Source organism: Netta rufina, assembly GCF_964035555.1.
Source record: "Netta rufina genome assembly, chromosome: 5".
In the NCBI taxonomy this organism is placed as follows: domain Eukaryota; kingdom Metazoa; phylum Chordata; class Aves; order Anseriformes; family Anatidae; genus Netta; species Netta rufina.
Window position 1 is genome coordinate 9220924 of NC_140128.1, and position 13150 is coordinate 9234073.

Sequence of the window (13150 nt, forward strand, 5' to 3'; positions counted from 1 at the left end):
TGCACTTGGGGAGAGGGTTTTTTGTCCTCTGACACCAAGAGCTCTTTGAGCTGTGATAGCTACTCATTAGGGAAAACAAACAAAGTTAAATTAGGCTTATTTATTGACTAAAGTCAACAACAATAGAAATACTGGCGATGGGTAAAAGTGATACATAAAGCATATTAGTTATATGCAAAGGTACAATTAAAGCATCTGCTGGATGGCGTGCTGGTGGCCAAAGGGATGGTGTTGGGAGTGAGCAGGGGGGCGATGAAGTCAACAAAAAGCCACAAACACAACACACACAACTGGCCGTGTTTCCTTGTGGAGTGTGCTGCTAAGGGAAGCACTGCCTTGGGGTGTTGGGAAAACCTGAAAGGATGAAGGTAGGCTCTTTCTAAACCTTCACAGTTGCCAAAAAATCACGTGCTCTGGCTGTGCAGTGTTTGTTTTCCTTGGCAATCTTGTCGAGGAGCCAAGAAAACGAATGGGTAGGGCTCCCTCCTACATACAGTTGTCTGCTGCATGTACTTGTCAAAGTGAAAACAAAACTGCAAAGGAGCGGTGTGGGAAAACTTGCTTGTGAACACAGTACTGGAGACAGCAAAGGACTGGAGACCGGAGGCTTGATAGTTTGAAGGAGAGGGTTGTGTCCTGCTGACTGCCAGACGTGCTCTGGGGAGCTCAGCAGATCCCCTGTACGGAGCAGCGTTTCAGAGGTATGCTACTGCACCACTCGCTGCGGCTCTGCTCCTCGCCCGCTTCCTTTCAAGGGCATTGTATGGCCCACAGCACATTTTCATAACAACATTCCTGTTTGATTAAAGTCAAAAAGCAGGCCAAGTTTTCAGAAAGTGAGTACGACATACTCTAATATTGCTCTATCTTCTCCGTGTCTGCTGTTCTGTGATCTTTGCTGCTTTGAATGCTTCCAAAAATAACTTGAAAGAGGTGCATGGCTTGGTTATTGCCAACACAAGTAGTTATTGATCTAAGCGACGGCTTGGAGAGGAAGGACAGTAGAGAAACCACCCTCTGCTATCCACATGTTTAGGCCTCCTGCCTCCTTTTGGTCGAGCTAATGAGGAAAGAGATGTATTGTGGCACGGCAACAAAGAAATCTTCTGCCTGCTTCAAAGTTGTTGGGTGCTTTAACACGTTAAAAAAATGAAGTCATTAAACTACACAAAATGTTTGACTTCAAATATATTTTGCTAACTCAAACAGCCCATGCCCTACAAGAGAGTTCATGTAGTTAGTCTCCTGGTTTCGACAATTTCCTTTTCTACAGTTTAATCGGAGGTTATTTGGAAGTGGGGTTTCTTATGAACAGTTGCCAATTATTTTCCTTTTTGGGGTGGGTGTGAAAAGGGAGGTCTGTGCTCTTTCTGCATCTTGATCTTTACCATCTTGTTGTGCTACCGGAGTGGCATTACAAGGTGGGGGATCTTCTGTAAGTTTAAAATGTAAGTATAAAATGTATTTATTAATTCAGAGCTTTTACCAAAAGCAATTCCAAGTTTACAGCTTGTAACTTTAAGATATGGGCTTGCCCTAAGCTGACAGTTAGCTTTGGGAACACCTAGAATAGAATGAACGCTCATTTGCCACGGGGAGAAATTGAGACAAGATCACCAAGTGCTTTCCCTGCCTTCTGTCAGAGAAAAACACAGGACAGAATAAGCATAGCTCTTCCGGGAGGAACAAATTGCATGTGTGATGGAACACTGGACTTAATTTGCAGCGAATTTACAGAAATGTGAAGTCTGAGAAGCAGCGTGTGCTGTATGCTCTGTGAAATCGTACGAGTACCTTAGAAGCTGAACGTGGTTTAGAGCACAGAAGAATCAGGCACGAAATGATCGGTATTTTAACAAGGACAAGTCCTTCCCCAGCTTACAGTAAGAATGGATACCACAAACAAACCTGAAATTACCAGTGGAGTTCGAACTTAATTGCTGGTGTGACATGCAAACATGTTTTGGTTAAAATCGGTGATCTAAGCAGTGAGGTCCTAGAGGTTAAGCAGAGGGTTTGCAGTGAAAAACTTGAATTTTGGTTCTGCATCAGACTTGTGTGGATAGAGTGACGCTTGCCCAGTTAAAAGGGACATCTCACGTAACTCACAGAGGTTCTGCTGGGGTTGGATTTTGTCTGTGCTGTGCTTCACGTCTCCACCAGGGAACAGTTTTTATTGTTATTTGCACTTCATGATGTACTTTCTGCATGAAACATTTTGTTTTATATATATATATATATATATATATATATATATATATATATATATATATATAAAATAGCTAGAATTAAGTTCATAGACAATCCTGCAGGATTTATACACAGCAAACTGTGTGCAAGCACAGTGAGCGGGCTGTTGGGGAACCTAGGGCCAGCATCCTACAGCCACCATCCTGCCTGGGTACACGGCGTATGCCTGTAATCAGCAAAGCTGCCTTTTTTGTATTTGTCTTGTAAAATTTAGCACTGATCCTATGCGTTTTGGGGGAAAACAGTTTGAGGAAGCGTGGGTGTGTAAGGGCAGTATCTCCCAGGCACAAAATATGAACTGAGCCCAAAAGAATAATTGGTTCCACAATGGCTTTTAATAAACAGAAATATGACTAAAAGAAGTTTCAGAAAATTACTGAATAAAAGCAGAAAATCTCCTTGCTATTCATCGTCTTTATAGATCCCAAGATGTCTTATTAAAATGTTACAAATGACAATCCTCGCTAAATTGTTATATGCCAAATATCCCAGCTAAAGCACAGTATTGCTGGTGTTTTACGGAATATAGGTATAAACCTTTCCCCATCTTTTCCACCTTTTATAGCAAAGGCAAAAAAATACAGTGCTCTTCTTTCCAAAGTTAACTACTAAAGGAGACGCTGAGAAATCAAATAACCACCAAAAGCCATTTTTGTTGTGCTACATATTAATGTCAGTTTAAAACTGTAACAAAAATATTTTGCTGTGTACTGAAGAGGACTGGCTCTGAACCACACTGTGCCCGTTCACACCCACATCCCAATTCAGTTTTATTTGCTTACTGAGCGACATCTGTTGACTGTAAATTATGAGTAGAAGTCTTGAGAGTGTTTGCAAGCTTATGTCAGGGTCTCACTTAGGGTTTTTTGTGCTCTCTTGTCGTTGTTGTTGTTAACGTAGTTAATTCTACAGCTATTTAATTTCACAGTTACAGTACTATTGTTTTAGCCTGCCAGGAAGTGGCATAGGTTTATTTAGTTTTAATTAATTAATTTAATTATTTATTTTAAGCAATAGTTTGGAAATCAGCAGTTGAATGGAGCAAACTGGGGAGCAGAAGGGTGGGTATCTTGTCAGGCCCTCAGCATGGGTGAGAGGGCATCCTCTTAGCTCCACACCTAGAAGGAACAGACTCAATGGACATACATTTGGGTGTGAAAACCTGCATTTTAAACCTCTGTCTTTCAATTTGGCATCTGAATATAGGGGGGAAAAACAGTGGTGCAGAGCTGTAGCTAACTTGTGTAGTAATTGCTGCAGTGATTTTTGCATGGTGTGATCTCTAGTCAGAATGCGAGTGAGAGAATATCCTCCCGACCGCATCTGCCAAAGGTGTACTCTGGTATTTGGTATTAAAAATGGATCTGAATTCAATCACTGGGTTGGAAGGGACCTTAAAGACCACCTGGTTCCAGCCCCCTGCCATGGGCAGGGACACCTCCCACCAGCCCAGGTTGCCCAAAGCCCCATCCAGCCTGGCCTTGGACACCTCCAGCGATGGGGCAGCCACAGCTTCTCTGGGCAGCCTGTGCCAGGGCCTCACTGCCCTCACAGGGAGGTGATTTCTGGCCCTATCAGCGACCTCCACGCTGAGAATTTTCTGTTCCTAATGCAGAGGAGAAGTAACGCAATGCATTCTCTGTTAGCTCTAGGGTTTCCAAGCTTATGAACTTAGAAACGTAGAAAAAGTTATTTGTGGCTGTGACAGTCATCACGTGTACATCGGAATACACAGAGCACAGCTCGTGGTAAAGTGTGGTTCTTCTTAGAAAGGTCTCTACATAAAAACAACTCCAGAGCAGCGGTTGCTTGTTTTGCTAATGAATTGGGTTATGATTTATGCAGCAAAGGATGCCTCTCTGAAAGTAGTGGAAGATGCTGTTCATAACAAACCTGTAGTTACTAATGCTTATAGACTCCTTCTTGATGATCCTTTCAAGCTTTCTAGGGAGGGCGGGTGTATCTGTGAGGGCAAATCCCTGGGGTATCCCAGTGGGATACCCCTGTAAAGTGATAACGTTTAAAGCCATTTGCATGTTGCTTTTAAAAAGAAAATAAGTTGACTGTGGTAGCAATTCACTTGTAGATTCCAAGACTAGGGCACAGACAGATCTTTAATTGCTATGAGCAGCAAGTGTCTCAGCACCTGATGGGATTCAGAAATACATTCAGATATTCATAATGTTAGTTTCTGACATGAGTTATTTTATTTATACTTTTTTTTTTTTTTTTGAGGTTAGACAGTCTAGTTTTGTTTGTTCTAGTCAGAAGAAAGCTCAGTCCCTATTCAGGACCCTCTTTCGGAGGAGCCGGAGCCTTGACATGACCACGTCCCAGTCGGCGTAGGCACCCTCCAGGTGGCGAGTCACCTCTGATCCCGACTGGAAGCTCTGGCGACCATGAAGCACGCGCCAGTTGTCGAAGGTTACTATGTCTCCTGTGAAGAGATGGCACAAAGTTTAACAGCTGGTATATTTTATTCCTTCGGACAGATGATGTTGAGATAGATCTATATCAGCAGCTAGGGAGCGATAATTTCAGATAGCTCGTCTGAAGGTTTTGGTGATGTGGTAGCTTTAGATTAGCTGGTGATTCTCAAGCAGAGAGGCCAGGAAGCTCCAACTCTGTTTCTGGACAATCCCATGGACAGATAGAAAAGAAGCCAGTTGGGATAGCTTAGAGAAAATGATTAGATGAGTTTCTTTGTAAGAAGGTACTTGTTTAAAAAAGAACTTCTGCCCCTAAAAGAGATCAAATATTTCTTCCCAGATGCTGGGAAGCATGGACAGATTGAGCCTGCCAAAAATGGACCTAAAAAGTGTACAACACATACAAATTATCTTTCATTTTAACCTTCTACCTCGTTTATCCACGTTTCTTTTGTTTGGACAAAGCTGTGCTGAACCTCTGAGGAGATACTGGAGACAAAGCTCAGCGAAAGCCTCTAACTGGGGACTAGCCCAGCACGCTGAGTCACCCACATAAGGTTGAGTAGGCTTGCCACAGCTCGGAGGCATGCTTAGAAAGCAGAGTGCTAGGGGAAATCCGTGGAAGGATCAAAGGGGTCAAAGAAAAGCGGGTGATTTTCACTTGATGGGTCTGTAACTACTTGTGCAATACACATCCTGCATTACTATCCCTGTTAAAAGAACTCTGAGAGTACAAAGCTAAACCACTGAAAGTTAGGAAATGCCTTAATTAAGGCCAGCTTGTCATTTAAATTTTTCTCCTTTGTGTGCTACCATTGTGATAAATCTCTGGTTAAATAACCTTATGCTCTTTCATTCCTACGTACCCTTCCCTCTACCACCATTTTGGTGCGTTTAATGGTAGGAAGATGGTACTTGTGTAATGGGAAGTACTTTGTTTTATCATTTATTATGTGATCCTATAAATTATTTTATTGCATGTTCCCAATAGGCAGTGATTCGTTTCCTCATAGACATTTTAAAGGCAGTAGCACCATGACGTGTGATGTGGTCACGTACACTAAGAAGTTTACTTTTGTAACACCTCGTGAGAGCTGAGGGACTATTTGTATGTTTATTTTATAGTTGGAGAATGAAGGAACTGAGATTAAGGCCAAAGTAGTTAAATATATGTATGGGCTGACTTTTAAAGAGCACTTGTGTTTTATGCTCGAAACACAGCCCCGTGCAACTCCAGCTGAAGTTTACAGCACTTAGTGCCTCTGCAAATCTGCCTCCAGCTGTCTTGCACAGGCCACCCAGAAAAAGCAGCACAACGGCAGAGACTTCCGAAATTCATCCTGCATTACTCGGGCATTGGGTGCCTAAGGAAGGGAGGTGACTGAATTCCCTGCAGCACTGGTGAGGTGCCCTGGGAATACACAGGAGCGGCACAACACAGGCGAATCGTCTGATGTAATGTTCCTGCCCTGCACGAACGAGGGTGCGATCACGTACCGTGTGCTGAACTGGGTGGCCCAGCAGGCTTGCAAGTGATGTTTCCCAGTTGTGGTGCTGGTGCTTTGACAAGTTAACATTTCCTACGTGGCATGAGTCTTTGTCCTGAACAGACAGGTTGGGCTAACCAATAGATTCTATTCCCCACCCAGACACCTCATTTTTTTTTCTTTATAGTGAAACGATGGCAGAAGAAATCTATGAAGTGAATGTAAAGATACGGCGTGAAATAACATAGGTGACAAACAGGGCTAACATTTCCTCTCAGTGCCAGGACAGCGCTAACGATGCTCGAGTGTTTTGACATGTCAGGAGAAACATGAAAAATCATTGCGAGGAGAAACAACTTCCTGACCTGGTTTCAGCTTGTAAGTAAACTTGTGTTCTCTGCTGTTTAATAAATCATCAAATTCCTTTAGAGCTGCATAAAACGGCCGCACTTTTTCGGCTGGTATGTCAAACACTGTGTCTCTTGTTGCATTATTGTAATTGATGCGAACTACTTGGCCTCTGTAATCCACACTGTGAAACAGAGAAGGGAAGGAAAAGAAATGTATTACGTTGTTACTGAAACATTTTAGCAGTTAACAAACAACTGAACTCTTCTCTTGAATCTTAGAATCATGGAATCATTTAGGCTGGAAAAGACCGTCAAGATCATCAAATCCAACCATCGACCTGACTTACTTTTCTAAACAAAATTCAAGTCTGTGACAAAGGACGATACCACAAGGTTAGTTCCTTCATTCCTAATTGTTACCGGATTGGAATTTGGTAATTAATCCTAACTAGGGAAAGGGATCATAAGCAAAAAGCGTAGACACTTAACTTCCTTAAATTACTATATTCTATACACCTCAGTCATAGAGTCGAAGTTTTTAAATTCAGGAGAGATTAAGAACACTTAAATTTGATTTTTTTATAGTATATGGATGTTAATCTAAATACTTCACAGTAGGACCTCTCTCTGGCACAGAGCAGAGGGACAGCTACACAGCACAGGCTGGAACTGAGCAACCAGCCCAGCTGCTGTGCCTGCACCCAGAAGGTATCCTAAAGACCGTGAGTCCTCCCTAGAACTGGGCAAAGCCGAATAAGGAAAACTATGCTGCAGTGTGACAGCAAAGAACAAGTAATAAATACACTGGCTTCCTAAAGGGGAAAAAAAAAAAAAAAAAAAAAAAAAAGGCAACTCCAGACCCAGTTAAGGCACAGTTTCCCCACAAGGTGGCAGGAGCAGACCTTTTCCTACCAACATGCAATCCCCTGACACTGGGGCTTTTAGTTTTCGATGGAGTTGTGTTGCTGAAGCTACTCACTCTATAATCCTTTGCTTACACTGCACGGCAAAATCACAGTAGTCGACCCCGACATCCGTATAGTCTACAGCAGTAGAGGACAGGATCTGGTATGCTTGAGGGTTTTGTTGCTTCAGCTTGTTGGAAACGTGAAATCCATCTACAACTTCACTCTCGCCTCCTGCAGCTGTTTGCTTTATACAGTGGAGAAACTGAACCTGTAGCGAATTAAGATCTCATTATAACAAGAATTACCCTGTGTATTTAATAGTTAATTAGCATCAGTTTTCTCTTATCTTTTTTTTTCCCACAAGCAAAAGACTGACTTCCCATTGCTGCAGCTTCACAGTACTCTGACGCCATTATCCCACAGGCAGAAAGTTCAAATTTAACATTAATAAGTCCATCCCATCTGGGACATCTTCTAACACTTGCAGCTTTTTATTATTTCCTGCAAGTCAAGTGCAAAGCTCTGCTGTAACTTCTTTCTTCTGAGGCACTGTTTGCCGCAGTCATACAATTTTAAACGCACTGCAGTCTCCCTCCTTATCTCAACAAAGAGGATTATTTTTCTCTTGCAGAAACAAAACCTGTTGCGAATTATCTGTTCACAAAGGGGAAAAGGTGGCTCGTGGAAGGCAATGGGCCCGGTGTCTGTAATAAAATCGGATTAAGGAAGTTTCACTTCACAGTGAAGTTGTCAAGGCGTAGGATGGGACAGAAAGTGCGAACTCTGCACTGGTGTAATTATGTAGATCTAATTATTAATGTTTTTTTTTTTTTTTTTTTTTTTTTTAGTGTTATTGGTGGTGATTTTAAACCAGGATATCTCCTGGATAATAGTTGCAAGATCAAAATGTGGGAAATCCTAAAGCTATTTTTACAGGATTCCTATGAACTCATCATCCATTTAAAAAGGTTTCTTCAATTATTTGTATTAAATACATCCTCAGAGTTCAAATAGCGTGTAAACACTATATAAATAAAACTACATTCAGGATGATGCTTGAAAATAATTCAGTGCGCTTCAATACTTTAATGTCTTGCAAGCATGTTTGAAAGGAAGAGGTTTTGCTCTTTTTATAATGTTTCATAGCAGCGAGAGCTTTGGCACAGGTGAGGCTGTGAGCTAACTCATGGCTGTGCTCTCTTAATGAAGTTCTCTTCCATTTTTATTCCACACTAATGAATACCATCTAGTGATTTTAATAGGTGATGCTAATTTGATGCTTATTTGTGGATAAATCATATTGGTTTTTCATTTATAGGAGAAAATGACAGAAAGTGTGGTAAAGTAATAGAAAGGGAAGTTGTAGGTATGGATGCAAACTTTTGCAGTATTTTCCTTGTTCCTTCATGTGTGTTCCTGCTGCTTTTCAGTTCTCTGGTGAATTCTGTGGATTAGGCTTTGAAGTGACATGGGCTGGGGGAAGAGCTATGTCCCGTGGAGGTGGGTCGGCTCTGGAGAATGCCCCCTGTTTGTTGTCACCGAAAGTGTGAGTGCCTAACTTCAGCCAATTTGTAAAAGACAGGACATGACATCTTAATCATGTTTCTCCTGATTTGTTCTCCTCCTGAGGTGAACAGCCTTGTCCTAACTGCACTGCAGCATTCAGACACCCAACTCCAATGTAAGGAAAACAGTATCAAAAGCACAAACCATATGAGAAAGCGTGAGTGCCCCGTAATATTCTCAATACTTTGAGAGTTTTCATTTGAAAATTTTGGGATACATAGCGGGCTTGCTATGCAGAATTGACATCATAATGCTTATCTATGTATATTTACATTGTTATATAAAGATTCATCTACCATTATTTTTATATTGCTCTTTTAAATCAAAATTTAGAGTCGCTGAATGCTGACTTCATTTTAATTCATGCTTTGCGCTATGGGAACAATTCCCTTTTGCAAAGTCAGTAGGTTTGTCTTACCCCAGGTGGATGCTGCAGAACAGGGTAATCGGTGTGAAAGCACAGCTTCCCGGTCGTGTAAGCCACGTTGTTAGCATCTGCTTTGTCTTGCACTTGCCAAGTCGGTCTTTACAATGAAAGGGAAAAGAGAAAACATGTGAGAACAGTCAGCCAGCGTGCCGTGCACATGGAGACCATGAAATCACAAGAGAAGAGTTACTCCATCTTTGAACACGAATGTCTTGTAAATTACAAGGAAATGATTGAGCAGTGTCCCCTGCAGCTTATTTCAGGCTTATTTCTGCAATGCTGGTGATTTTAAGCATTACTGAATTCAGGCTAGAAACTGAGTGTGGAGAGGGACATCTGGCCCCAGGCAGTATCTAGAGGAGTGATGGTTTCCAGCACTGGTGTTTTGCTGAATGCAAGGATCAGATGAGGACAAGAACCAAGCCATATCTTCTGGGCTAAATCAACACCTATTTCTGAGGCTTCAGAAATACTCGAATGGGATTTGGACCACTTTTTATGGGCTTTACTTTTTCCCCTGCCAGATGGAGTACACAAGTGAAATATAAAATTATTTAAAGCTATATAATTTTGCCCCAAAGTTAATTTTAAAGTTTCACAGTCTTGGAAAATACAGAGTATCCTTTGCAGTGGGATTTTTCCTGGTACACGCAGACTCACCATTAAAGAGAAATTGTCTTGATTTAAAACTTCGTACCTTCTTTCTCTTTGCTGATGCTCTCTCTGAGAATTCCCCCTCCCCCTTATCTAATCACATAGTTTCAGTGTTGAAATTAGACAAAATTCTGTATGAAAGTTTACTGACAAGTGCAAAAAAATGGAGTCTTAGTTATATAATAAAGACGTGAATACATCCCGTTGCAGCGCATTCAAACCCTGTTTCACATGGCAGGCCGTGCAGGAGAGATGGAGACCAAGACCCACACATTTGGTCTGCACAGAGCGTGGGGCTGAAGCCAGCGCTCAGCGAGGGCGTGATGGAGATGCAGACGCTCGCCTGGGGAAGCCTCAGTCACCATATGCAGGTCATGGAATTGAGGAACGTGAGTGACTTCAAAGAAAAATGTGAAACTCATTTTTTCCCTTTGAATTAGTGTAGACCAAATCTATTATGCGTTTCAGGTGGTGTGCTTGCATTACTTGTTAACAGCGCTTAAATAAGAAAAGAGGATAAAGCACATGCAGACCGAAATCACTTCTATGGAGTACACAAACACTTCTGTTCCAGGAGTAGCAGTTGGTAAAAGAACCATGCAAAATACTAAAGCTGAATTTCTGAAATTGCTAAGGGGAAAAAAAAAAAAAAAAAAAAAAAAACAACGTGAATATTTGCGAGTGTGCTTCAACGCCTGGGAAAAATCACTTTTATTATATGGTACAGCACATATTCATCAGTACATGACTTCAGTGCTGAAGTATGGTAACTTGAACCACATTTCCATAGCTCCCACTTGTACAGCCAAAAACTAGCTTGTTATATCACCCTTGTCACTGGTGTTGATGGTAGCTATGTTCACTCCATATTTAATTACAAAGGCTCCAGTATCACTTACTGTTTCTAGAACAAATTAATGCATTTTAATTGTCTCATTTATATACAATAGATACAATTGCTGGAATGGTAATACTTTCTAAAGCTGTTGTGACATCTTGCAAAAGAGGTCAGAGCTTTCCTGCTGCTATGCTTTCCAGGGGACCTGTCCCTGGGGGCTCCCCTTTCACGCGTGGAGCTTCTGTCATAGCTCGTTACTGCCTTGCAGTCAGCAATAATTAAACAGACAAAGCGATTCTAATGGGGAGCCGAGTGCTGGGCCTGGAAAAAAGACTTTGTCAAAGTATCAACAGAGCTCAAGTATGAACTCAGTCACAGGGAGAGCTGTTAGACCAAGTCCAGGAGAGGAAAGAAAGAAAGAAGATGCTTTTTTACAGGAGAAAACACAGGTAATGTCAGAGGACTCCCATCCCATAGAGAGAACAAAACAGTTAGAATGGCTTATGGTTTACTAATTAGGGTCAGATTTCAGCATGAATTGCTCACGCTGTTTGACATAGCAGGAAATTTGGCACCAGGCGGGTGTAGCACTTCTTGTTTTGGCATTAAGGGGCGACGTGAGCTCAGTCTCTCTGAGCAGAAAACTACTCTGCCTGGCTCATCTTTAGCTTTAGAAAATGGCTGCGGTAGGAACTGAAGCCACACTTAAATCACCTGGCCTTGCACTTCATTAAAAATCGAGGTCTTGTTTGTAAGAGATTTGGGACCCGTGTCCTCCTCTTGCAGCTGCAGCCCTCTGGGAGGTGCAGGTGGGCCCCAGGGAAGCCCTCGATTCACACCAAGCACTGAGAGAGGTTTCTGAAGGGGAAGGAGCGCAGGGTCCAGCACAGGAGGGTTTGATGAAATGCTCTGCAGGAGGAGTGGAGAACCTGCTGGTGGAGTTGTTCCTCTGTAGTTTAACAAAAAAAAATGCTCCCAGGGAAGTAAGTGTGGACCCCCCTCTTGTAGGGCTGATGCAGAGAATGTTTCCACAGAAGTGACCTTTTAAGATAGCATGTACCAAACAGACATCTAGGCAAGAAAAAAGGCTTTCATTTTTCCACGTACGTGTTATATTCATTTCTGTTACATTTCAGTAAAATGCATGGCCCTGCGGAGGGATGTTTTATTCAACAAACTTGACCGTTTCAGGTTTATCCATTTTATTTAAAATAGTAGTAGGTCTTGTACTTGGGCACTGGTGAAATAGCAAGGGGACTACCAACAATTATGATTTTATTACAGTTGTAAAAAGCACTTCAGAATTGAATGCCAGTAATAAATGAACTTCTCTTTTAGGGGTAAAGACGTGGACCAAAAGCAGCTGTTCTGAGCCTGTCGTTCAGTTTGAAACCTCAATACAATTTCTGCTACTGTGAGAACTATGTCAGAGTACCAAGACCAGGTGCTACAGTAAGTATATTGAACAAGGAAACAGGTTAAATCAGGAGAAAAGGTACTATAGCAACAGAGGCCTTTTCTCCTCTGTAGTAGTTTTAGACTATGTTCCAGCTACTCATGCCTAAAAATAAGAAACTTCTTTCTTTTAAAACACTTGAAAACAAACAAACCACCACCACACACACACAAAATTGAAATCTTCACAATTTCATGTGATGGATTCACATTTAACAAAAGCTGGGTTATTAAGCTATTTGAATACAGCTCCCTAGCTATCTGTTGGGTACATTTAGTATGTTACCGCTTCATACATAGCTGTATTAAAATATTTGACACTAGGTTTGTGACTTAAGAATAGTTAATGGGTAGTATTTAAATCACTACACCTAACAGGAAGCTTACATGTGATCCTAACTGTATTTTTTAGTACTTGAGGAATTCCCTCCTCACCCCTCTTTTTAAAAACAGTGCTCTTATTGGGGGGGCAATGTCCCAGGTCATTTTAAAAAACATTTCATGTGCAACGTGTGTGCCTGCACATGTGCAAGCGTGCTGGGAGGAAGGAGCCATGGCTGATAGTTGTGCAGCTGAACGATGCTTCTTCTGAGAAGGGTTAATATTTTGCAACCCAACTTTCTATTTACAGTCTTTTTGATTAACAAACAAAATAAAACAAAGGTTTAATTGACACCAAAAGGAAATCTGATTTAAATAGTGAAAGCAGCTCTAAATATTATTTGCGCAATTGTTGTGGACTGAGGTCAAATTTCAGCCTTGGTCCTGAACATGAACGGGCATGGA

The 13150-nt window shown here is 41.7% G+C and overlaps 1 protein-coding gene across 1 annotated transcript in view; it reads right to left on the bottom strand.

Moving 5' to 3' along the window:
* Window positions 1-4466: 4466 nt before the first annotated feature.
* BBOX1 (gamma-butyrobetaine hydroxylase 1) overlaps window positions 4467-13150 on the bottom strand; it is a 48862-nt gene continuing 40178 nt past the window's right edge. Inside the window, exons 5-8 of the mRNA XM_084288244.1 lie at window positions 9409-9514; window positions 7496-7692; window positions 6532-6698; window positions 4467-4687 (exon numbers count right to left, since the gene is read on the bottom strand). Coding sequence (XP_084144370.1) covers window positions 4527-4687; window positions 6532-6698; window positions 7496-7692; window positions 9409-9514 — 631 coding nt within the window. The 3' untranslated portion in view covers window positions 4467-4526. The remainder of the gene's footprint in view (window positions 4688-6531; window positions 6699-7495; window positions 7693-9408; window positions 9515-13150) is intronic.